Genomic DNA, 27,784 nt, shown 5'->3' on the forward strand with positions numbered 1-27,784 from the left:
CTTGTAAGAAGCATATTTTTCCCCAATTTTTTTTTTTTTTTTTTCGAAATGAATCATCAAATCTACCAGATAATGATCTAATTTTATGGTAGAATAATTTTTTCCAACGCCATCATCGGAATTTCGAATATCAGTACCCAAAATATTGATACCGCAAAGGTTAGTAACACCAAACCACAATATGAATAAGCCTGAAAGATATAAATTAAATTAATACTGTTCATTTTATAGATAAAAAAATCTATTTTCAGCTCCATTAAAATATATCAACAAATAAAGAGAAATCCCATTTTTTATTAATTTTCCTGAAAAAATATTTTGTGTAAATGTGAATCTTGATAAAACAGAAACTGGGGCCACAAAATTTTTATCAATTTATTATTTATTTAGTCAAGATATATCACACAATTCAATATTTAAAAATATCCAATCTACTATGAAGTAGTAGTAATGGGAAGCGTTGAGCCGTTTAGAGCTAAATTGAGTTATAAATCATCAAATGGTAGGAATAATGGAAAGACCAAGCCATATTGACCTTAATTAAATTATGAATCGACATAAAATCGACAAAACCTACTAAAAACTGGTAGTAATGAGTACATTTGAGCCGCATAGAACAAAATAGAGTCAAAAGTCATCAAATAGTGGTAGGAATGGGAAGAAAGAGCCATATTGAACTTGAATTAGGTCATAAAGAGCTAAATTGAGTTTAAATCTTCAGGATACAACAAATAGTGGTAGGTAGAGGTAGAAAAGGAAACATTTGAGCCAAATAAAGTTTATAATTGAGTCATAAATCATGAAATGGGGGTCGGAAAGGCAAACATTTGAGCCATAAAGAGTTAAATTGAGTCATAAATAATCGGATTCGACAAATAATGGTAGAAAATTGAAAAATTGAGCTCAATAAAGTTAATTGAGACACAAAGCATCAAATGGTAGTAGGAAAGGAAAAAAATTGAGCCGTAAAGAGCTAAATTGAGTTATAAATCATCCAATCCACTACACAGTGGTAGGAAAGGGGAAGTTTGAGCCAAATAAAGTTAGTTGAGTCATAAATCATCAAATGGGGGTAGGAATGGGAAGAAAGAGCCATATTGAACTTGAATTTGGTCATAAAATAAACAAAATCCACCAAATAATGGTAGTAAAGGGGAGGTCTGAGCCATGTTGAACTAAATTGAGTCATACACCATCCAAATCTACTAAAAACTGGTAGTAATGAGTACATTTGAGCCATATGAGCCTTAATGAACTTGAATTTGGTCATAAATCATTAATAGTGATCAATTTATTGATAAAAAAATCTACTATCAGTTCTATCAAAATATATTATCAATTTAAAGAGAAAAACCATTTTTTATTGATTTTTCTGAAACATAATTTCGTGTAAACGTGAATCTCGATAAAATATAACTTAAGGCCACACAATTAGTAGTAGTACTATTTAAAAAAAAATTTAATTAAAACGGTTTCGATACCGCTACGTTGCCAAGCTTAATCCTATTTCGGAAAAAATCGTAAATATACCATTCGAAATTATTTTTTTTTCGTTACTTACCAATTCGAAGGTGCTAAAATATTTCGGCGTCCTCATAGCGAACAGAACGTGATTCAGAACCATCAAATGTAACAGGTACACGCTGTATATAAATTTATTGAGTAAATTAAAAACAGGCAGCGACAGAAAATTATTTATCAGACCTGAAAATTATGATAATATTAATAATTCAAACTGGCAACGCTGTTATAGACTCGAAACGTTTTCACCTCGTTCTTTTTTATGTTTAAACGCCTAATGGCAACGATTCTATTTTTTTATTTGGGTAATTGGAGAAGAATAAACCAATTGTCTTCCAACAGTTTAACATGGCTCCACTGGCAGAACTAGTGTACACTAAAGCGTTCTTTGTAGCAGAACCAGCGCTAGTGTCGCTGTTCCTAGTAGCAGTGCAAGAGAACTAGTTCTCCCAGTTCACTGTACTACTTGCACTGGACCTAGAGTCAGTTCAGCCAGTGCAGTGCAAGACTAAATCGTTTTCCATTATTGTTAAGGCATAAATCACATCAAATAACCTCAAATGGAACAATCAACTCATGAACTGGCCTGCGCTGGTCCAGTTCCAATGCAGCTAACAAGAACAAACTTATGAACTGGTCCAGTTCAGTACAGTTCCAGTGCGGTTAACAAGAACAAACTTATGAACTGGCCTGCACCGGTCCAGTTCAGTACAGTTCCAATGCAGCTAACAAGAACGAATCTATGCACCAGTCCAGTTCAGTACAGTTCCAGTGTGGTTAACAAGAACAAACTTATGAACTAGTACAGTTCCAATGCAGCTAACAAGAACAAATCTATGCACCGATCCAGTTCAGTACAGTTCCAGTGTGGTTAACAGGAACAAACTTATGAACTGGTACAGTTCAGTATAGTTCCAATGCGGTTAACAAGAACAAACTTATGAACTGGTCCAGTTCAGTACAGTTCCAGTGCGGCTAACAAGAACAAACTTATGAACTGCACCGGTCCAGTTCAGTACAGTTCCAGTGTGGTTAACAATAACAAGCTTATGAACTGGTACAGTTCCAGTGCGGCTAACAAGAACAAACCTTGGATAGAAATTCAAGGATTGTAAGGGAAAAAAATGAACATTTACCTCCGTTGTTTGTCGCGCACGCCCATATCACCCAAACAACACCCAGGGCAAATAACGGTCTAGAGATGGCCGCGTATAAAGCACTTTCGTATAAGTAACTGTCGTTATTTCGTAACGTCGGTTGACTAGCGATCACAACGAGAACTATTAGAGTCAAACTCGAGACCCAAAGAGGTATTAGATATTTCTAAAAGTAAATAGGTGATTAAAACTTGGTTTATTGCCGTTAGAAAAAAAAAGTACCTTCGATATTTTATAATTTGCGTATTCTTTTTTGGTTAAAAAGTAACCTAAAATTGTACCCATCAACCAAGGAGCTGCCCTCGTTTCGGTTTTATAGTAATCTGTATCGAACATAGCCAAAGGATCCCTAAAATTTAAAATTATAACAAATGATTAATTATTAAGGACGATTTTAAGGATTTTCAACCTAATACAGTTGCATGACGTTGATCTTACGTCAGAATTCGAGCAATTAAAATATTTGTGGAATTTTTTTTGGTTCTACGTATAGCAGCATTCCGCTCAACGTTTACACTGTTCCCCTCAATGTTTGTACTGTTCCACTCAATGTTTGCACTGTTCCATTTAATGTTTACACTCAGTACACGCATATGAAAATAAACCCATTCAAAAGCATCCCAATCCAAACTCTGCAGAGGAACAAACCCAATATTAGAGTGTTTCAAACCGGTGAATCCAAAATCTCTAATTATAATCATTAAAATCAACAAAATACACCAAATGATGGTAGTAATTGGTATATTTGAACCATACACAGTTACATTAAAACTATAAATCATCCAAATTCACAAATTGGTAGTAATTTTGGAAAGAACAAGCCATATCGAACTCGAATTTGATCATAAAATCCACCAAATAGTGGTAGTAATGGGAAGATTTGAACCATACAGAGCTGAATTGGGTTGTAAATTATCTAAATATACCAAATGGTAGCAGTTGTAGGAAGAACAAGACATATTGAACTCGAATTTTGTCATAAATTTAACAAAATCTACCATATATGGGTAGTATTGGGTATATTTGAACCATACAGGGTTAAATTAAATCATGAATCATCCAAATTCACAAACTGGTAGTAATTTTGGATAGAACAAGCCATATCGAACTCAAATTTGATCATAAAATCAACAAAATCCACCAAATAGTGGTAGTAATGGGAAGATTTGAACCATACAGAGCTGAATTGGGTCGTAAATTATATAAATATACCAAATGGTAGCAGTTGTAGGAAGAACAAGACATATTGAACTCGAATTTGGTCATAAATTTAACAAAATCTACCAAATATGGGTAGTATTGGGTATATTTGAACCATATAGGGTTAAATTAAATCATGAATCATCCAAATTCACAAACTTTTAGATAGAACAAGCCATATAGAACTCGAATTTGATCATAAAATCCACCAAATAGTGGTAGTAATGGGAAGATTTGAACCATACAGAGCTAAATTGGGTCGTAAATTATCTAAATATACCATATGGTAGCAGTTATAGGAAGAACAAGACATATTGAAATCGAATTTGGTCATAAATTTAACAAAATCTACCAAATATGGGTAGTATTGGGTAGATTTGAACCATATAGAGCTCAATTGAGTCATAAACATCCAAATACCATACAAATGGTAATAGTTATGGGAAGAGCAAGCCATATTGAACCTGGATTCAGTCATGAAAACAAAATCCACCAAATGGTGGTAGTAATTGGGAGATTGGAACCATGCAGAGCTGAATCGAGTCATAAATCATCGATGTTCATCAAATGGTACTAGTAATAGTAAGCGCAAGCCATATTGAACTCATTTTTTTATAGTAACTAAATATACCACTTCATGTGTTTGCACTATACCACTCCAAGTTTGCACTACTTCACTCCATGTTTGCACAGTTCCACTCCACGTTTGCACTACTCCACCTCATGTTTGCACTCTACCACTCCAAGCTTGCACTACTACTACTTTACCACTCCATGTTTGCACTACTCCAGTCCATGTTTGCTCTGTTCCACTTAATGTTTGCAGTGCTCGGCGCGCAGTGAAAAAATAATTATAGATAGTCATAATATATGTAAAAAAGTATATCTACTCACTTAGAATGCGCTCCGCTCATCTCGTTATCCATTTCCCTTCTATAATAAACCCACATCGAAAGTGAAGCTGCTATTGTTATAGCGAAAATGCCCATTTTCGCATTTTTCTTCAATATCCCCAAAATAATGGGCGACAGTAAATACAGTTGCATATCGACGTTTATGTACCAAGAATGACGGATGCACTAAAAACGAATTCAAAAAGTAAAAAAAAAATAAATAATTTTTTTTTTTAGTTGGTTTTACCATTGAATCGACGTTCAATTGATTTTGGATGTACAACAAAGCCGACCACCAATATTGTTTACACGACTCCCTCATCTCCGTAGTACCATCTACCCAATTCGGTCCTGAATCAATGTATTTAAATGTTGTTATGGTGAATAGGATTACGCCTAATAGAGCTGGCGTTAAACTGACAAAAAAAAAGAAATTATTCATTATAAAAAGTCGACGGGCTCCATAATCATGTCCAAAGATGCGTTTCACTCAATATTTACATCGTTCCACTTGAAATTTAGGATTTGCATCTTTCCACTTAACGTATGCACCTTTCAACATAATTTACGCATCTTTCCACTTTAAGATTGCCTAGTCCTTCTAAATATTTGCAACGTTCTACTTAAAGGTCAATATTTCCTTCATTCTACTCAAAATTTGCATTGTTCTACTTAACATTTACATCCCTCCACTTAATATTTACATCGTTCTACTTAAAGGTCAATATTTGCATTGTTCTACTTAACATTTGCATTGTTCTACTTAACATTTGCATTGTTCTACTTAACATTTACATCCCTCCACTTAATATTTACATCGTTCTACTTAAAGGTCAATATTTGCTTCATTCTACTCAACATTTGCATTGTTCTACTTAACATTTGCATTGTTCTACTTAACATTTACATCCCTCCACTTAATATTTGCATCGTTCTACTTAAAGGTCAATATTTCCTTCATTCTACTCAACATTTGCATTGTACTACTTAACATTTACATCCCTCCACTTAATATTTGCATCGTTCTACTTAAAGGTCAATATTTCCTTCATTCTACTCAACATTTGCATTGTTCTACTTAACATTTGCATTGTTCTACTTAACATTTACATCCCTCCACTTAATATTTGCATCGTTCTACTTAAAGGTCAATATTTCCGTCATTCTACTCAACATTTGCATTGTTCTACTTAACATTTACATCCCTCCACATAATATTTGCAATGTTCTACTTAAAGGTCAATATTTCCTTCATTCTACTCAAAATTTGCATTGTTCTACTTAACATTTGCATCCTTCCACTTAATATTTACATCCCTCCACTTAATATTTGCATCGTTCTACTTAAAGGTCAATATTTCCTTCATTCTACTCAAAATTTGCATTGTTCTACTTAACATTTGCATCCTTCCACTGAATATTTGCATCCTTCCACTTAATATTTGCATCCTTCCACTTAATATTTGCATCGTTCTACTTAAAGGTCGATATTTGAGTTGTTTCACTCGATATTTTCATCCTTCCAGTTAACATTGATCGTAAAGTAAAGTGGAACGAAAATTACAGAAGTGAAACAGGACATTTCGGGAGTGGAACAGAAATTCTGGGGGCAGATGGGAAATTTTATAAATGAAACGTAAATTTCTGGAGTGGTACGAAAATTACCGAAGAGTAACAGGAAATTTTCGAAGTGGAACGGAAATTTTGAAAGCGGAGCGGTAATATCTGATGTGGAATGGAGAATTAATGAAATGGATCGAAAATTTTGGGAGTGGAACGAAAATTACGGAAGTAGAACAGGATGGAAGATTTCGGAATTGGAACATGGCAAAAATCAACCATTAGACTTGGGAGAAATTATTACAAATTAATTCAAATTATACGGGGGTCAATTGAAAAACAAATGTATTAAAACGTTTATTTCTTACCGTATATACCGATGGAGGTAGTGTTTGAGAATTCCTTTAACAGAGGATAAGTTTTTTTCATCCTTTTTAAAATATAAATATGCCACCAGAGTTCCTCCTACTAATAAAAATGTATCGCAGCCTAATGAACCGCCGATAAAAATCGTGCTGTTGACTTGACGAATATACTACAAAAAAAAAGACAGTAAAGACACAAGAAGGTATGAAAAAATAGAAAAGAATATAATATCGAACGTAAAGACCCAAAAACAAAGAAAAAGCCCGCCAAAATCGATACCGGTTCCATGTAATGGTTGCTGAAACATCAAAATTAAATGGAATATTATTTGTCGCCCATCTAGCTTCACCCGAAGGTTTTCCAAAGGATCTTGAATGAATTTAGAGTGGCGTCATCACTTCGTTAACGGTTGGAACCAAAGAAATGATGATCCCAGACGTAACGTAGCAGCTCCATGTACAGTCCATCAGATCCTTCAAACTTCAACGTACAACCGTGAAATTCCATAAACCAGAACATTTAGTTACTTCATCGTTTGAGGAAGAACTTGAAAAACTGAAGGAGGCTGCAGGAAAGTTTTGAGGAATCTTCAAAGTTTGCGTTTTTTTCATGTTTCAGTTGTTTTTAAATCGAAATTGGCGGGCGTTTCTCCTTTATACGTAAATATGTTCGGGAATCAATAACAATATAAATAATTTTTGTAAACTTACGCTAACCACGTCGTAGGGATTCAAATTCGGTTGCCAAACGTACAGCATGAGTAAATGTAGAGATATTATCCATAAAGTGCTCAAAACTCTAAGTCCATCTAAGCAAGATAAACCCGAAGGACGATTTTGTACAGTAAACAAACGTTTGCTGTTTGAATAGATAGAAAAACTGAGAAGAATCTGCGCGATATCTAAAACAATTTGCGCAAAATTCTGGAATTTTCGTTATTTATTCCAACCTCGACGAGTTTCACTACACCAACTTCAATATGCAGCAAATTAACGTAATTCTAATTCCGAAAATTTCACGATTTCATTCCTCTGGTAACCACAACACACAAACCAACCAGGTCTTCAAACTCTGACTCACAATTTGGTGACAACTAAAATTACTACTCATTCAGGACGTTCAGCCTCCTTCTGAACTCCCAGATGCCAAGCTCTAGTTCTTGGAAGTTCCTCGAGTGATCAATATACATATGAGAAGGTGAACAGGCTTCGAAACGTCGTTAATCCAGTCTAGGAAAAATAATAGAGGCTAAAGTGGGCGCAGGAACCATCAAAGGTTGTAAGAAGTGTTAAATGCATTGACAACATCATCGCACTCCAATCCAATCCAATGCTTCATTCATATAATTGTGAACATAACCACATACGATTCAGAAAGTTCGTCTTTCTTTCTACAATGGCTCAATTGGAAATCCAACTGTATTTGATGACCTGGTGGAGCAAGAAAACTATAGAAATGCTTCCTATAATGTCTCTGGAGACCTGGAGGGGCATATTTCTCAGTACTACAAGAAACCATTTCACCCTTAACACTCATTTATCTTGCCGGCAGAGTAGAGGTGGAAAAAGGGAAAGAAGAGCCACCCTCAATAGTCATACAGAGACCTGGGGGAGCACATTACTTTGCATTATAGGAAACTGTTCAATCCTTAACATTCACTGCTCTCGTCAGCAGTCTAGAGATGAAAAAGAGGAAAGAAAAGTTGAGAGGCAGTGCACATAACCACCCCTATGATCCCAGAAGCCTGTTCAATAACTAGAGATGCTATAAAAATGGTAAGATCCGTTCAACAGCTGATTTGAATCCTTTCGCTTGTTCGAAGTGATCTCTTATCATTTCGTGTTTCCCAAAACATGATATTTTACAGAATAGATTGAGTTCAAGATATTATTGCCATACTTCCAAAGGCAACTATGAAATTACAGACAGATTTCAGCTACTTTTGGTACCATAAACAACATCACGTCTCCTGTGTTGTGGTGTGCGACTTTACAGTCGACCAGAAGGGTTCAGCAATCAATACCAACAACAATCAAACCCTTATTGAAGTATGGTAAATATACTTGATGGGTATGTATCCCATTTCGTTGGGGTCTTAAATCGGAACCGAATTTGTTTACAAATTCTTTTTTATCGAAATAACTATAACGAAGCCGTGGTATATTTCATTTTGAGCGATTTGAGGAAGTTGTCACTGTGGGATAGGCAACCTAACCTAATCATTTCACATTTTGAATCAAATTTCATTTGTTTTTTATAAAAACTTCATATCAGCCCCTTGAAAATTGCGTAAAAATCTTTTCGGGGAACAGAGCGCTTTCAGTATAATATTTACGTAACTCATCTTCGGTTTTTTTCGACGTAAACACTTTTAATTAATACTCTGAATTCTATTTTTATTAATATCTATGCAAAAATGGAAATAGTTTCCTTTATTCGAATATTAAAACTAATTATGTAATACATATGTAAAATATTGACACATGACATAAAAAAAATGTCGGAAATTGACATTATAAATGTTGCCAACCTCTTAAAAATCACTGTTCCGTTATCGTAAATAATTTTGGAACACAATTTGTTTTTTTTGAATTATTAATAGTTTTAACGATGAAATTGTCAATTGCATTTATAAATATTACTTACACTGTTCATGTAATTACAGTTCAAAACTGGTGCAATTCGATAAAATATCCATAGATGTGTTAATAAAATCCACAACATGCTTAAAACTCTCAATCCATTTAAGCAAAATAAATCCGAAGGACGATTTGGTCCTCGAAACAAAAATTTACTGTTGGAGTAAAGGGAAAAAACCAAAAAAATTGGGTTCACATCTAAAAAAAATGACGTCACAGTTCGAATAGTAACCGAAACGATAAACATTCTGTAGATGTGTGTCGGTTTGAAAGGAGTAAGAAGAAGAGTTATATTGTATAATGTGATTATGTTTTCGATTTATAACTAGAAATAAAAAAGAAGAAATGAAATTTTAGTTATAACCTCGTATACTTTGTTTATTTTTTAATATTTTTGGGATCAACATAAAAAAAACTACATAAAATAAAAAGAGGAGGTAAAGGAATTGAAGATATAGAATACAAAACTTTAGAAAAATATTAAATGCGTCGAATTCCTTTTAGTAGAAGTCAAAGAGGAAAATAATCGACAAAACGAGAGGAACGGATAAGATAAATATCCAGAAATGATTAGGTTACCTGGGAGAAGAAGGGAAGATGTGGATATGGAAGATGATGAAGGTTAGAAATAATACTACAAGAATGAGAGGAGAATTTGATTGTTATAATCCACTAGAAAGGGGAATAAACAAGTTGCGTAAACTACAGACCAATATGCATAACAAAATATACATTAACATAATAGAAGGAAGACTAAGAGAAGTAGACAAGAAACTGGAAGAAGAACAAGCCTTAAGTTAATGTTAAGCACTAAGTCACCTCCAAACTTCTATTTTTTAGGAATTTTTATTATTTGAAATGTCTATTTTGTCGGATTTGAAAGATGACTCCTAATTTACATTGGAAGAAGTGAAAAAATCCATTTAAAATTATTAATTTATTTCTGTGGGGTCCACAAGAACTTCTAGGTAATTATTTCTAATGGTAAATTCAAAGTTTCTACCAAAATTTAGCTCTTCGAAAAGTTTTAGTAAGCAAAAAGTCCATTTTGAACGGACTAAGAAAGTGATTGCCAGTTTATATAGGAAAAACTAAAAACTTTTTGCTAAAACCCAATCAAAATCATTAATTTATATCAATGGGGTTCACAAGAACTTCTAGGTAATTACTTCTAATGGTAAATTCAAAGTTGCTACCAAAATTTAGCTATTTGAAAAGTTTTAGTAAACAAAAAGTCCATTTTGACCAGACTAAGAAAGTGATTGCTAGTTTATATAGGAAGAACTAAAGACTTTTTGCTAAAATCCAATCAAAATCATTAATTTATAACAAAGGGGTCCACAAGAACTTCTAGGCAATTATTTCTAATGGTAAACTCAAAGTTTCTACCAAAATTTAGCTCCTCGGGAATTTTTTTAATCAAAATTCCTATTTTGCCCAAACAAAGAAGATTGCCAGTTTACTGAGAAGAACTAAAAAAATTTTGTAAAAACTCAAAATCATTGATTAATTTCAATTGGATCGACAGGGACTTCTGGAACTTATTTCTAATTGTAAACTCAAAGTCTCAACCAAAATTTAGTTCCCTAGGAATTTTTGTTAATCAAAATGCTCATTTTGACAGGACAAAGAAGATGATTGCCAATTTATATATGAGGAACTAAAGACTTTTTGCTAAAATCGCATCAAAATCATCAAATAACATCAACGGGGTCCACAAGGACTTCTGGGAACTCATTTCAAACAATAAACCCAAAATTTAGCTCATTGCAAATTGTTGCTACTTAAAATACCTATTTTGACCGTACTATGAAGATAATTGTGTGTAAATTGAAGTATTTGACCTCTGTGTATAGTTATTCAAGCGTCTGATGATAATGTGATTTTGTTGGGTAGTGTAACATTGTTTTTGCTGCATTTTGAACGTGTCCATATTATTGTTCTTAGTTTTTATATTTGTATAATGTATTGGTGAGACTCGTGTTAGTAGAATGTAAATACTAGTGATAAATCAACAAAAAAAAACTTAAATAAAAACGTTTTGATAAAAAAAAATTATCAGTTACCAGATCGTTTTATAATTTTCGTTGCCACTTCGCCATTTTGATTTTCGGTTAAATTATTATTATATTTATGGGGTTGTTTCAAAATTTCAGTGTTTAAATCGACGTTTCGATGTTCAGATGAATCATCCATTGGTTCTACTAGCGGTTCTTTCATTATGTCACGTTTTTTTGTTTTTTTCGAACTTTCATAACCTAAAAATTGACGTAAAACAAAACGGACATTTTTTAATTATAAATCGACCTGCCCTCGTAGCTAATTTAGTGATTATTAGATATAAATAAGACTTTTATGAATTATTGAAGACACGTTTATACTAAAATAAAATTTATATCGATGTATTGATATGATAAAAATCTTTGTTTAAATAGATGCAATTAAATTAATTTTTTCAATTAATTTAACTGCATCTATTTCAAAATATGTATATACCAGGGTGATTAAAACTTATTAATGCTAAAAAAACATTGTCTATATATCACCTAACAAAGTTTGAGATTGGTAATAACTATACGAGGTGCGATCGATAAATTATATTTTGAGATAGACAAAAAAACTATCTTGAGTCATTTTAATGGAAATAAAAGTATTACCTTGCGGTTTGTACAAGTAATACAAATCTATTGCCGTGGAAATTGCTACCAAAACAAAAATTATACCAAAAACTGTGCTGAAATAAATAAAAATTATTTTGAAAATCGAAATTGATCGAAGAAAATTGTTTTTTTAGTTAAGTTCTTGAATTTTCGATATAATTTATTTTGATGTGTTTCAAATGGATTTTTTTAAAATTTTTTGTTATTTCTCCTCGGAAATACAAATTTAATAAGAAGTGTTTTAACTAAATTATGAAAATTGAAGTTTAAAAATTCTAAAAAATTGAGTTTTATTTGAAAAAATATTTCTAAAGTGCTTAAAAAATTATTCTATTGAGATTATAAGAAAATAAAATTTCGTTTTTAATCCATTTGGTTAATTAAAACTTCAAGTTTTTTGCTAAAATCCAATCAAAATCATTAATTTATATCAATGGGGTCCACAAGAACCTCTAGGCAATTATTTCTAATGATAAACTCAAAGTTTCTACCAAAATTTAGCTCCTCGGGAATTTTTTAATTAAAACTTCAAGTTTTTTGCTAAAATCCAATCAAAATCATTGATTTATATCAATGGGGTCGACAGGGACTTCTGGGAAGTTATTTCTAATGGTAAATTCAAAGTTTCTACCAAAATTTAGCTATTTGAAAAGTTTTAGTAAACAAAAAGTCCATTTTGACCAGACTAAGAAAGTGATTGCTAGTTTATATAGGAAGAATTAAAGACTTTTTGCTAAAATCCAATAAAAACCATTAATTTATATCAATGGGGACCACAAGAACTTCTAGGCAATTATTTCTAATGGTAAACCCAAAGTTTCTACCAAAATTTAACTCTTCGGGAATTTTTTTAAATCAAAATGCCTATTTTGACAGAACAAAGAAGATGATTGCCAGTTTATATAGGAAGAATTAAAGACTTTTTGTTAAAATCCAATAAAAATCATTAATTTACATCAATGGGGTTCATAAGGACTTCAAGCCAACTATTTCTAATGGTAAACCCCGATTCTTTACCTTTTCAGAAAACTTTGGTAATCAAAATGTCTATTTTGACCAGACTAAGAAAGTGATTGCCAGTTCATATAGAAAAACTAAAGACTTAGCTAAAATCCAACCAAAATCATCAATTTATTTCAATGGGGTTCACACGAACTTCTAGGCAATTATTTCTAATGGTAAACTCAAAGTTTCTGCCAAAATTCAGCTCCTCGAGAATTTTTTGTAAAAACTTCAGTAATAATCATTAATTAATATCAATGGGATCGATAGAGACTTCTGGGAACTTATTTCCAATGATAAAATGAAAGTCTCAACCAATGTTTAGTTTTTTTGAAATGCCTAAAAACTAATAATTTTCATCCCTTTACAACTAGCTTTCCTCACATTGTGAATACCAATAATAACGAAAAACTCGAAGGGACCTCATTTGTGTAGAATTGAAAAATCTACAACTTTGATTTTTTTATAATTTCATTGAAGGACCCATTTCTAGGACTATAAATTAGTTATTAGGTTAAGTCATTCTTCTTTCTTTCACAAGACCCTATATTCACATGATTAAACAGCTATCTTCATATAAGTGGCCTTGTATTATTTTGCGTTCGAAAATGCGAGAATTTTCGATAAAATCTTATTGTTTACGAAAACAAAGTTTACGAGAATTTGAAAAACTTCAAAATTTGATACTTGAAGTATGAAAAAACACTCAGATCGGAAATAGTGGAATAGAATGGTGAAAAGTTTGAAAATAACTGTTTAAGTGATTTATAATGAGAAAAAAAATATTCAATAACCACATTTGGGAATAGGAAATAATCCGGGAGGACTAAATCTTGCTAATAGAGAATACGGAGGAGCAAATGTGATTTTAATTTGTGTCATTGTGAGATATTTTCGAATCGGTGAACAGGTACATTAACTAGATGAAACGAAACTTTATTCTTTGCAATTTTTTTTAAATTTCCTCACTAAAAACAAAATCGACGTCATAGTTTTGTCTATAAACGAAACAGTCTTCTGATTTCTATATTAGAACAAATCACGTTTTCAAAATAATGATATAATAACGACAAACATTTTCAAAAATTCACAGTAAACGTTCATAGCTGTCAAACAACTACTAAATTGAACCACGTGAAAAAATAGAAAATTTTGATTAGAAACTCACATTCCTATAATTCCATCTCTATCTAATGGCGGAAAAGCTTCTTTGGCGGTTTGACAACTGACAGAAGCGACACTGAAACCCAATTTATCGGTGACGTTAATCACCTTCAAGGCATCTTCATTGGAACAGTTACTGGGTAAGCAAAAAGCCCACCTCAAATGACTGTTATCTTCGTACATCTTCAATAGAAGATTCTTCAAGTAAACCTAAAAATATTTATACATATTTTCGGTACAAAGTCTCTCTATCGAATTGTGTATCAATGGAATATAACTTGTGGTCTTTCACAATGTCTTTGTTCCAGTTAATCATTGGTAACAACAACAATTTTATATGTACCAATCAATAATTAAGATAATAAATTATTGCTGATTCGGATATATATGCAAAATATGAAGTACCCTGATATTATTTAGTTCGTAGTAGCATTGTGGACAGCGTTGAGCACATAGGACTTCAGTTAGGTCCGTAGTGTCACACTTGGCGTTACCAAAGGCCGATGCTCTTTGAAAAATCCATCAGACGCTTTGGCTTGATGTCATTAGGCAAGGTATGAGGCTTGCCCAAGTATTTATGGGCGCATCGGTGACCTCGTCAATCCCAATCTGGCGAGTGGGTTCGTCTTTTTGCCGGGCACCCTAACGAGCTGGATGTTGCAGTCATCACTCACCAGATTTTGTAGGATTTTCTTGAACTCCTACCATTACGTGTTTAGTTTAGTTTATATTAGATTCAAAAGGAAATAGAAAAGTGTCTGTGGACAAATCAGTGTAGCCGTGGCCCTTCCGTTTATACGAGTTATGGCTATTAAATAACGATATTGGTAATATAAAACATTTTGTTCTGATATTATGAATATTTATTTATAATCACCTTCAATATCACCCCCTCCCTTAACCCTACAACGCTCCGTGCGAATCTTCCATTGTTCTAAAGATTTTTTCCTTCATGGCACAGACTCAAATCTTGAACATTTTAATGTAGTTTCGACGTAGGAAAGAGGTAGAAATCGCACGGTGCAAGATCCGGCGAATAAGGTGGAAAATTGGTCATAGAAACGAGTTCGTTTCAATTTTCTGAGGTTTCCTTTGCAGAATCAATAAAAGTAACGATTATGTCAAGCTTAAGCTGCCAGGAAGTGAATTAATTAAAGAAAATCGCTAAGTTAGATCGCAGTTAGCAGGCAGTCAGTTGAAACACAATTTTTAGTTGTTAAAAACGATGGAAGCGCTTTTAATACAACAAAAAATTCTTTATACATTGTTAATAAGAGAGATGTGCTGATGAGTTCTAAAAGACCGTAAACTGTTTGAAGTATCTTTTTTATTTCAAAATAACTTACGTGATTTTTTAAATATTCTGATGGATCTTCGATGGTGGATTTGTTGACGAACATATTGGCCAGACAATATTTTCCCATAATATTGTCTCTTTTGGAATCTATTTCGATGCACTCATCGAAATTTCCGTAATCGTAATAATTATGGATGAGTAGACCAGTTGGCAATTTAGAGGTAGAATCCATCACTAAGAAATAATTAAAAATAAGAAATTATTCTCATGATCCAATCGAATTTGGTGTGATAGTCGAGAAGACAACAATATATCTAAGAAGAAGCAGAATCTAGCACGACTACAGACCATTCTACATTCTTATTGGACACTTCAGTTTGACATTCTAAAAGTTGTCCAAAACCTTGTGGTTTTGTGATCAAATTGATCTGAATCTGAATGTTTGGAAAGTGATCCGAATCACGTCCACTGATGATAGGAATCTAAAAAAATCCTTGTTGGTTGACGTTGATCCTAATATATGTTTGGAAACTTTCGTTTTGCTGCCAAAAATTGAAGCATCAACAGTTTTTGAATCTGTATGGTTTAATTCAGGGCACGTTAAATAGACTGAAAACTTTTGGACACTTCAGTTTGACATTCTAAAAGTTGTCCAAAACCTCGTGGTTTTGTGATCAAATTGATCTGAATCTGTATGTTTGGAAAGTGATCCGAATCACGTCCACTGATGATAGGAATCTAAAAAAATCCTTGTTGGTTGACGTTGATCCTAATATATGTTTTGAAACTTCTCTTTGACTGAGAAGAATTTAAGGATTCGCAGTTCTTGTAACTGTATGATCCGAAGTTTTACTTCAGAATTACAAAAATGGAAGGAAGTCCTTGGAAACTTAATTTTGACATTTTGAAAGTTGCTCAAAAGCCTCGCGGTTGTGTTAAAACATATTCAAGGTCAAAAGTCACGAAACTACAGTCGAATTAAGTGGATCATGATCTGAATGTTCGGAAAGTGATCCGGATAAAGTTATTTGCTGATCAGATACTGAACGAAATGAAAGAATCATAGATTACTACGCCATTAAGTAAAATAACAGTTTTTTTTTCTTTTATGAAATAAAAAAATTGTATAATTAATAAAAAAGAGAACATTTTTGTTTTTAGAATGTTAAATTTGAAATTTATACAAAAAACAGAATAGAAACCCTAATAAAAATCATAGTTCGCAAATAAATCTATGAAATATTTAGATATGAAAGAATGTATGTTGCCAAATCTCTATTTTGACGTATATTTTATGGTTTTTAAGAAGGTACTTACTTTTCAAAGCCCATAGATCGTCATCGTTGAAGTTATGATTTGTTAGTCTTTCGGATAACACCTTTAGAGCATGTTGGCAACTCATGGAAACTTTTTGAACACCTTCGTGTTCCATTAAATCTAAATATGACAGAGAGTAATCTTCGTATCCACAACGTACGTTATAGAATGCGTAAAATAACAAATGTGTAATTAAAATGATCCGCATTGTTCCTAATTACAGTATGAAATTGCAGTTTTCAGATTCAAACTTCCGAGTTTATATAAAAATTATCTAATCGAACCTTTGCACAATCTGAAACGATAAAAGAGAATAATCTTTAAAGGGAAATACAGAAGGTTTTTCACATCGAACAATATTTTTTGTTAATTATTTGAATTTTATTTTTATTACATGAGTCGACTTTATTTTGAAAAAAAGCCTACATTTTCCGTGGTTTTCGATAAAAACTTTTCATTTAAATCATTGTTTTTAGTGATATAATAATAAATTTTTTGACAAATCAAAGATCGTTGAAATCATTGTGGCATCAAACGTCATCTTTCACATATTCTGTGTTATTTGTCATGTCATTTGCTCGGTGTCATCTGTAATGTGTTCTGTGATATCTATGTCATCAATCATGTGTTCTGTGTCATCTGTTATGTTCAATTGTTCGAGTCCTTGAACAGTATATTGGATGAGACAATTTATTTTCTATTAAAAAATGTTAAAAAAAATAATATATAAAAATAAGTGCAATTCATAAATGTAGGAGAAATAGCGTCAACAACTCGATATAAAGTTTATATAACATACGTACTTATTTTCACGTTAAATAAAATTAATTATAATAAATTTTTATTTTTTCGACAAACCAAAGATTATTGAAAACGATTGTGACATCAAGCGTCTTCTTTTACATAATTCTGTGTCATTTGTCATGTCATGTGCTCGGTGTCATCTGTAATGTGTTCTGTGATATCTATGTCATCTATCATGGGTTCTGTGTCATCTGTTATGTTCAATTATTCTAGTCAATGAACTGTTTATTGGATGAGACAAAAATAAGTGCAATTCATCAATGTTCGTAGAAGAAATAGGTTATGCCAATGTCGTAAATAAATGACGGCGCCATTTTTTCTAATCAAATTCAAATAATTTTGAAATCGAGCTACGCGGCTGGGGTTTTTATAACATATGTACTAATTCTAATGTTGAATAAAACATTAATTTTGGGAAATAAGAGATCATTGGAAGTGATTGTGACATCAAACGTCATTTTTCATATATTCTGTGTCATTTGTCACTTATAATGGGTTCTGTGTCATGTCATGTGTGCTGCGTCGTCTAAATTGGTTTTGTGTCATCTGTCATGTGTTCTTTGACATGAAAAAGCAAAATAACGATAGTATCTATCACTACAATGCATCGTTTGATGGAATATACTGATTGAATGTGAAAAAAAAATAGAATTTGATTTTGAAAAGTTTGCAGATAACCCTCGTATATCATCATTCAATAAAAACTGGTCTTCGGTTAACGCAACATCCTGTGTTTATAATTGTTATCGAATAATCAGTAGTTGGGTTATCAGGTTTTGAGAAATTTCATTTTCGTGATTAAATTTTAATGAAATCCGAATCTAACAACTGGTTAATATTGATGTAGGAGTCGGGAATTTCACTGTGAATTGCCTTTTCCCCCCTAACAGATATCAACTGGAGTTTTCAAAATTCTTTTGATGATTTCTCTTGATTTTAGATATTTTGATTGGATTTTCTTTTAAAAAGTAGAATCCATACGTTTCTACCTACTTCTGTCTTTAAAGACGAAGCATAGAAGCTAGTTTTGTATACCAGAACTTCGTAGGTCAAAATTATAGTCCATTCATATACTGCAATTCGAGATTTTACCGTTTTACTTCTATTAAAACGCATACAAACCGGAGTAGCTACTTTTTTAGTGTAGAAAATGTCCATGGAGATTCTTCATCATATTTTCCAGCGATTTATGAAAAAAAACTTGCTTTAAAAAGTCGATAAAAGTGAAATAAATATCAAAAACCGATAAAAAAAGTTAGTAAAACTAGTATTCAATCCATAACAGTGAAATCTAGTCTACTAGTCACGGAATGAAGCTAGTTTTGTATACAAATATTTGGTAGGTCAAAATTATAGTCCATTCATACATTGCAATTCAATATTTTACCGTCTTAGTTCTATTGAAACGCATACAAACCGGAGTAGCTACTTTTTTAGTGTAGAAAATGTCCATGGAGATTCTTCATCATATTTTCCAGCGATTTATGAAAAAAACTCGCTTGAAAAAGTTGATAAAAGTTAAATAAACATCAAAAACCGACAGAAAAATTTAGTAAAACTAGTATTCAATCCATAACAGTGAAATCTAGTCTACTAGTCACGGAATGAAGCTAGTTTTGTATACAAAAATTTGGTAGGTCAAAATTATAGTCCATTCATACACTGCAATTGGAGATTTTACCGTCTTAGTTCTATTGAAACGCATACAAACCGGAGTAGCTACTTTTTTAGTGTAGAAAATGTCCATGGAGATTCTTCATCATATTTTCCAGCGGTTTATGAAAAAAAACTTGCTTTAAAAAGTTGATAAAAGTGAAATAAATATCAAAAACCGATAAAAAAAGTTAGTAAAACTAGTATTCAATCCATAACAGTGAAATCTAGTCACTAGTCACGGAATGAAGCTAGTTTTGTATACAAATATTTGGTAGGTCAAAATTATAGTCCATTCATACACTGCAATTGGAGATTTTACCGTCTTAGTTCTATTGAAACGCATACAAACCGGAGTAGCTACTTTTTTAGTGTAGAAAATGTCCATGGAGATTCTTCATCATATTTTCCAGCGATTTATGAAAAAAACTCGCTTGAAAAAGTTGATAAAAGTTAAATAAACATCAAAAACCGACAGAAAAATTTAGTAAAACTAGTATTCAATCCATAACAGTGAAATCTAGTCTACTAGTCACGGAATGAAGCTAGTTTTGTATACAAAAATTTGGTAGGTCAAAATTATAGTCCATTCATACACTGCAATTGGAGATTTTACCGTCTTAGTTCTATTGAAACGCATACAAACCGGAGTAGCTACTTTTTTAGTGTAGAAAATGTCCATGGAGATTCTTCATCATATTTTCCAGCGATTTATGAAAAAAACTCGCTTGAAAAAGTTGATAAAAGTTAAATAAACATCAAAAACCGACAGAAAAATTTAGTAAAACTAGTATTCAATCCATAACAGTGAAATCTAGTCTACTAGTCACGGAATGAAGCTAGTTTTGTATACAAAAATTTGGTAGGTCAAAATTATAGTCCATTCATACACTGCAATTGGAGATTTTACCGTCTTAGTTCTATTGAAACGCATACAAACCGGAGTAGCTACTTTTTTAGTGTAGAAAATGTCCATGGAGATTCTTCATCATATTTTCCAGCGATTTATGAAAAAAACTCGCTTGAAAAAGTTGATAAAAGTGAAATAAATATCAAAAACCGATAAAAAAAGTTAGTAAAACTAGTATTCAATCCATAACAGTGAAATCTAGTCACTAGTCACGGAATGAAGCTAGTTTTGTATACAAAAATTTGGTAGGTCAAAATTATAGTCCATTAATACACTGCAATTGGAGATTTTACCGTCTTAGTTCTATTGAAACGCATACAAACCGGAGTAGCTACTTTTTTAGTGTAGAAAATGTCCATGGAGATTCTTCATCATATTTTCCAGCGATTTATGAAAAAAACTCGCTTGAAAAAGTTGATAAAAGTTAAATAAACATCAAAAACCGACAGAAAAATTTAGTAAAACTAGTATTCAATCCATAACAGTGAAATCTAGTCTACTAGTCACGGAATGAAGCTAGTTTTGTATACAAAAATTTGGTAGGTCAAAATTATAGTCCATTCATACACTGCAATTGGAGATTTTACCGTCTTAGTTCTATTGAAACGCATACAAACCGGAGTAGCTACTTTTTTAGTGTAGAAAATGTCCATGGAGATTCTTCATCATATTTTCCAGCGATTTATGAAAAAAACTCGCTTGAAAAAGTTGATAAAAGTGAAATAAATATCAAAAACCGATAAAAAAAGTTAGTAAAACTAGTATTCAATCCATAACAGTGAAATCTAGTCTACTAGTCACGGAATGAAGCTAGTTTTGTATACAAAAATTTGGTAGGTCAAAATTATAGTCCATTCATACACTGCAATTGGAGATTTTACCGTCTTAGTTCTATTGAAACGCATACAAACCGGAGTAGCTACTTTTTTAGTGTAGAAAATGTCCATGGAGATTCTTCATCATATTTTCCAGCGATTTATGAAAAAAACTCGCTTGAAAAAGTTGATAAAAGTGAAATAAATATCAAAAACCGATAAAAAAAGTTAGTAAAACTAGTATTCAATCCATAACAGTGAAATCTAGTCACTAGTCACGGAATGAAGCTAGTTTTGTATACAAATATTTGGTAGGTCAAAATTATAGTCCATTCATACACTGCAATTGGAGATTTTACCGTCTTAGTTCTATTGAAACGCATACAAACCGGAGTAGCTACTTTTTTAGTGTAGAAAATGTCCATGGAGATTCTTCATCATATTTTCCAGCGATTTATGAAAAAAACTCGCTTGAAAAAGTTGATAAAAGTTAAATAAACATCAAAAACCGACAGAAAAATTTAGTAAAACTAGTATTCAATCCATAACAGTGAAATCTAGTCTACTAGTCACGGAATGAAGCTAGTTTTGTATACAAAAATTTGGTAGGTCAAAATTATAGTCCATTCATACACTGCAATTGGAGATTTTACCGTCTTAGTTCTATTGAAACGCATACAAACCGGAGTAGCTACTTTTTTAGTGTAGAAAATGTCCATGGAGATTCTTCATCATATTTTCCAGCGATTTATGAAAAAAACTCGCTTGAAAAAGTTGATAAAAGTGAAATAAATATCAAAAACCGATAAAAAAAGTTAGTAAAACTAGTATTCAATCCATAACAGTGAAATCTAGTCACTAGTCACGGAATGAAGCTAGTTTTGTATACAAAAATTTGGTAGGTCAAAATTATAGTCCATTCATACACTGCAATTGGAGATTTTACCGTCTTAGTTCTATTGAAACGCATACAAACCGGAGTAGCTACTTTTTTAGTGTAGAAAATGTCCATGGAGATTCTTCATCATATTTTCCAGCGATTTATGAAAAAAACTCGCTTGAAAAAGTTGATAAAAGTTAAATAAACATCAAAAACCGACAGAAAAATTTAGTAAAACTAGTATTCAATCCATAACAGTGAAATCTAGTCTACTAGTCACGGAATGAAGCTAGTTTTGTATACAAAAATTTGGTAGGTCAAAATTATAGTCCATTCATACACTGCAATTGGAGATTTTACCGTCTTAGTTCTATTGAAACGCATACAAACCGGAGTAGCTACTTTTTTAGTGTAGAAAATGTCCATGGAGATTCTTCATCATATTTTCCAGCGATTTATGAAAAAAACTCGCTTGAAAAAGTTGATAAAAGTTAAATAAACATCAAAAACCGACAGAAAAATTTAGTAAAACTAGTATTCAATCCATAACAGTGAAATCTAGTCTACTAGTCACGGAATGAAGCTAGTTTTGTATACAAAAATTTGGTAGGTCAAAATTATAGTCCATTCATACACTGCAATTGGAGATTTTACCGTCTTAGTTCTATTGAAACGCATACAAACCGGAGTAGCTACTTTTTTAGTGTAGAAAATGTCCATGGAGATTCTTCATCATATTTTCCAGCGATTTATGAAAAAAACTCGCTTGAAAAAGTTGATAAAAGTGAAATAAATATCAAAAACCGATAAAAAAAGTTAGTAAAACTAGTATTCAATCCATAACAGTGAAATCTAGTCACTAGTCACGGAATGAAGCTAGTTTTGTATACAAAAATTTGGTAGGTCAAAATTATAGTCCATTCATACACTGCAATTGGAGATTTTACCGTCTTAGTTCTATTGAAACGCATACAAACCGGAGTAGCTACTTTTTTAGTGTAGAAAATGTCCATGGAGATTCTTCATCATATTTTCCAGCGATTTATGAAAAAAACTCGCTTGAAAAAGTTGATAAAAGTTAAATAAACATCAAAAACCGACAGAAAAATTTAGTAAAACTAGTATTCAATCCATAACAGTGAAATCTAGTCTACTAGTCACGGAATGAAGCTAGTTTTGTATACAAAAATTTGGTAGGTCAAAATTATAGTCCATTCATACACTGCAATTGGAGATTTTACCGTCTTAGTTCTATTGAAACGCATACAAACCGGAGTAGCTACTTTTTTAGTGTAGAAAATGTCCATGGAGATTCTTCATCATATTTTCCAGCGATTTATGAAAAAAACTCGCTTGAAAAAGTTGATAAAAGTTAAATAAACATCAAAAACCGACAGAAAAATTTAGTAAAACTAGTATTCAATCCATAACAGTGAAATCTAGTCTACTAGTCACGGAATGAAGCTAGTTTTGTATACAAAAATTTGGTAGGTCAAAATTATAGTCCATTCATACACTGCAATTGGAGATTTTACCGTCTTAGTTCTATTGAAACGCATACAAACCGGAGTAGCTACTTTTTTAGTGTAGAAAATGTCCATGGAGATTCTTCATCATATTTTCCAGCGATTTATGAAAAAAACTCGCTTGAAAAAGTTGATAAAAGTGAAATAAATATCAAAAACCGATAAAAAAAGTTAGTAAAACTAGTATTCAATCCATAACAGTGAAATCTAGTCTACTAGTCACGGAATGAAGCTAGTTTTGTATACAAAAATTTGGTAGGTCAAAATTATAGTCCATTCATACACTGCAATTGGAGATTTTACCGTCTTAGTTCTATTGAAACGCATACAAACCGGAGTAGCTACTTTTTTAGTGTAGAAAATGTCCATGGAGATTCTTCATCATATTTTCCAGCGATTTATGAAAAAAACTCGCTTGAAAAAGTTGATAAAAGTGAAATAAATATCAAAAACCGATAAAAAAAGTTAGTAAAACTAGTATTCAATCCATAACAGTGAAATCTAGTCACTAGTCACGGAATGAAGCTAGTTTTGTATACAAATATTTGGTAGGTCAAAATTATAGTCCATTCATACACTGCAATTGGAGATTTTACCGTCTTAGTTCTATTGAAACGCATACAAACCGGAGTAGCTACTTTTTTAGTGTAGAAAATGTCCATGGAGATTCTTCATCATATTTTCCAGCGATTTATGAAAAAAACTCGCTTGAAAAAGTTGATAAAAGTTAAATAAACATCAAAAACCGACAGAAAAATTTAGTAAAACTAGTATTCAATCCATAACAGTGAAATCTAGTCTACTAGTCACGGAATGAAGCTAGTTTTGTATACAAAAATTTGGTAGGTCAAAATTATAGTCCATTCATACACTGCAATTGGAGATTTTACCGTCTTAGTTCTATTGAAACGCATACAAACCGGAGTAGCTACTTTTTTAGTGTAGAAAATGTCCATGGAGATTCTTCATCATATTTTCCAGCGATTTATGAAAAAAACTCGCTTGAAAAAGTTGATAAAAGTGAAATAAATATCAAAAACCGATAAAAAAAGTTAGTAAAACTAGTATTCAATCCATAACAGTGAAATCTAGTCACTAGTCACGGAATGAAGCTAGTTTTGTATACAAAAATTTGGTAGGTCAAAATTATAGTCCATTCATACACTGCAATTGGAGATTTTACCGTCTTAGTTCTATTGAAACGCATACAAACCGGAGTAGCTACTTTTTTAGTGTAGAAAATGTCCATGGAGATTCTTCATCATATTTTCCAGCGATTTATGAAAAAAACTCGCTTGAAAAAGTTGATAAAAGTTAAATAAACATCAAAAACCGACAGAAAAATTTAGTAAAACTAGTATTCAATCCATAACAGTGAAATCTAGTCTACTAGTCACGGAATGAAGCTAGTTTTGTATACAAAAATTTGGTAGGTCAAAATTATAGTCCATTCATACACTGCAATTGGAGATTTTACCGTCTTAGTTCTATTGAAACGCATACAAACCGGAGTAGCTACTTTTTTAGTGTAGAAAATGTCCATGGAGATTCTTCATCATATTTTCCAGCGATTTATGAAAAAAACTCGCTTGAAAAAGTTGATAAAAGTGAAATAAATATCAAAAACCGATAAAAAAAGTTAGTAAAACTAGTATTCAATCCATAACAGTGAAATCTAGTCTACTAGTCACGGAATGAAGCTAGTTTTGTATACAAAAATTTGGTAGGTCAAAATTATAGTCCATTCATACACTGCAATTGGAGATTTTACCGTCTTAGTTCTATTGAAACGCATACAAACCGGAGTAGCTACTTTTTTAGTGTAGAAAATGTCCATGGAGATTCTTCATCATATTTTCCAGCGATTTATGAAAAAAACTCGCTTGAAAAAGTCGATAAAAGTGAAATAAATATCAAAAACCGATAAAAAAAGTTAGTAAAACTAGTATTCAATCTATAATAGTGAAATCTAGTCACTAGTCACGGAATGAAGCTAGTTTTGTGTACAAAAATTTGGTAGGTCAAAATTATAGTCCATTCACACGTTTTAACTCAGAATTCTACCGTTTTATTTTTATTTTAAAACGTACAAAGGGAAGTAGCAACTTTTTTGTGTTACAAATTGTCATGCAAGTTCCGTGTCTAGCAATTTGAATGTCTTTTGAAGCAGATGGTCAAATATACGTTATTGAAAACTTTATGGCTTACTATTTTACCAATATTTTTGGGAAATGGAAATCGATAGGTATGGAAATCTATTTAAATAAGGTAAAACTTCCTTTGTGACAAAAATAAAAGGCTAAAAAATTTTAACAATAAAAATTGTTATTGTAAAATTTTTTTACCGACTACAAACGATTATAATTTTGAAAATAGTTCACAAATTTCGTTACCATTCAACAGAATAATAAACTACACTTCCTCCACACAACACTTATTAATATTTGTCACTAAATTCGTAACGGTTTCCTTTTAATAATGTTTTATTTGCGGTTTCCATCGACGTAAATGGTGTTTGAAGCCTTCAGATCGATTTTTATCTTGCTCGTCATCACTCATTCCAACTACCAAAATAAACCGATAAACCGCTTTTATTTTTAAGTGAAAAATACACATGAATCAATAGGGATGTTGACTAATTACGGGAATTGCTTCTATTTTCTTCAAATTTTACAAAATCCTGCGCCGATTACGATAATTTAAAACAAAACACCGTTTTATGTAAAAAGAAAACACTTTTACGCGAAACGAATTGAACAAAAAATCTATTTCCTGTCTGGTAGATTTTATACTTATTTAAACAAGCCCAATAAGTCCTCTTGAGGTTTAGAAGAATGTTTAGTTGTCAGATTTTGACCTTAACCTAAGATTTGTCAAGTGGAAATTGAAACTGAAACTAGAAACGTACGAGATGTGACAAAAAATATCATTTCGTGCATCTGTTGATCGAAGGACAAAGAAGAAAATGTCCTGGTTGTTAAATATTCGATAGTGGGCAGGACTACACGATCTATAATCATCAATACGCGCCGAAAATGAAAAAGCAGTAATATTTGACGAAGTTAGCGGACTCGGAGGTACATCTGCGAACAACACTTCGTTGAAATCATAAATAATCCATTATGCACGTACTATTTTAGTATTTTCCTAACTGTTAAAGCAGAAATCGCAACACAGGCTAATCAATACAAAAACATAGCAAGAACTTATTAATAATATTTTTGTATAGTGAAAATAAGTAATACAGACTTGTTTGAATCACCCTGTACATTCAAATTCATATTTGAGCTGCACATAATCCATTTTAAATGTTCGCTCACCCCGTTATTTGTTGTAACTTCCAAAAATAAACATTTTTTCGTAATCAAAGTGCACACTGTATATATAAAATGGTGAGCGCTTATTTTTAGAACTGTAGCTTAAAAAAACATTAATTTTTATATAAAAATATTCAAATCCATTAAACCCCTCGTACTTTAGATAATATTTGGTTAGGTTACGTAGAGAAAATTGTATATATGAACTCAAAACTATGAAAATGATCAATACACACTTGTTTGAATCACCCTGTACATTCAAATTCATATTTGAACTCCATATAATCCATTTTAAATGTTCGCTCACCCCGGTATTTGTTATAACTCTCAAAAATAAACATTTTCCCGTAATTAAAGTGCACACTGTATATATAAAATGGTGAGCGCTTATTTTTAGAACTGTAGCTTAAAAAAACATTAATTTTTATATAAAAATATTCATATCCATTAAACCCCTCGTACTTTAGATAATATTTGGTTAGGTTACGTAGCGAAAATTGTATATATGAACTCAAAACTATGAAAATGATCAATACACACTTGTTTGAATCACCCTGTACATTCAAGTTCAGATTTGAGCTGCACATAATCCATTTTAAAAGTTCGCTCACCCCGGTATTTATGGAGAAATATACAATTTTATTCCATAATTGAAGTGCACACTGTATATAAAAAAATAGTAGATGTAAATTTATGACATATCCTTCAAAAACACCTGGTTTTTATAAAAAAATCTTAAAATTTATCAAACCACTTGTAATTCTAGATATTTTTTTTAAAATCAATTAACTTTTTTGTTATAATCAACAAATTTCATATTAAAAAAAAATTATTAACTTACCTTTTCAAATATGCATCTTTAACTAGATCAACTCACGTAAATGATATTCTACATTTAAACTAATTTATTCCCTGTGTAGAATAAATGCTTTTTCGATGTTGTAGCATCGGTTACTTTGCTTACAAAAAGCCATAATGGTAGTTTTTAATTTATTTATAAAATACATAGTTTTTTCTACTAGTTTTTGCATCACCCATATCTTATATTAGAGATGGGAGATGTCAAATAAATGAGTAACGGTTTTAAGAACTGCGAAATAGTA

General features: G+C 31.8%; 1 protein-coding gene and 1 long non-coding RNA gene across 3 annotated transcripts; one reads left to right on the forward strand and one right to left on the reverse strand.

Annotated features, from left to right (window-relative positions):
• Positions 1-65: 65 nt before the first annotated feature.
• Positions 66-27,686, reverse strand: LOC130443789 (nose resistant to fluoxetine protein 6-like). 2 transcript variants are annotated; one of them, XM_056778622.1, is made up of 14 exons: positions 27,523-27,686; positions 16,777-17,071; positions 15,509-15,693; positions 14,167-14,372; positions 11,994-12,070; positions 11,403-11,594; positions 7,408-7,598; positions 6,700-6,866; positions 5,019-5,187; positions 4,773-4,957; positions 2,901-3,027; positions 2,658-2,844; positions 1,562-1,704; positions 66-191 (listed from the first exon to the last, which is right to left on the reverse strand). In XM_056778622.1, exons 2-14 carry the CDS (start codon positions 16,982-16,984, stop codon positions 84-86), a joined length of 2,145 nt encoding a protein of 714 aa, XP_056634600.1. In that variant the 5' UTR covers positions 16,985-17,071; positions 27,523-27,686; the 3' UTR covers positions 66-83. The 2 variants fall into 2 exon arrangements, with proteins under 2 accessions (XP_056634600.1, XP_056634602.1); XM_056778624.1 differs by lacking the exon at positions 7,408-7,598 and adding an exon at positions 9,344-9,534 and having other exon boundaries at positions 27,523-27,653.
• On the forward strand, positions 9,576-11,403 carry LOC130443801 (uncharacterized). The gene is made up of 2 exons (XR_008909885.1): positions 9,576-9,773; positions 9,844-11,403. It is a non-coding gene; the product is annotated as an uncharacterized LOC130443801 (long non-coding RNA).
• Positions 27,687-27,784: the final 98 nt, after the last annotated feature.

Source organism: Diorhabda sublineata, chromosome 5 (assembly GCF_026230105.1).
Source record: "Diorhabda sublineata isolate icDioSubl1.1 chromosome 5, icDioSubl1.1, whole genome shotgun sequence".
Lineage (NCBI taxonomy): Eukaryota > Metazoa > Arthropoda > Insecta > Coleoptera > Chrysomelidae > Diorhabda > Diorhabda sublineata.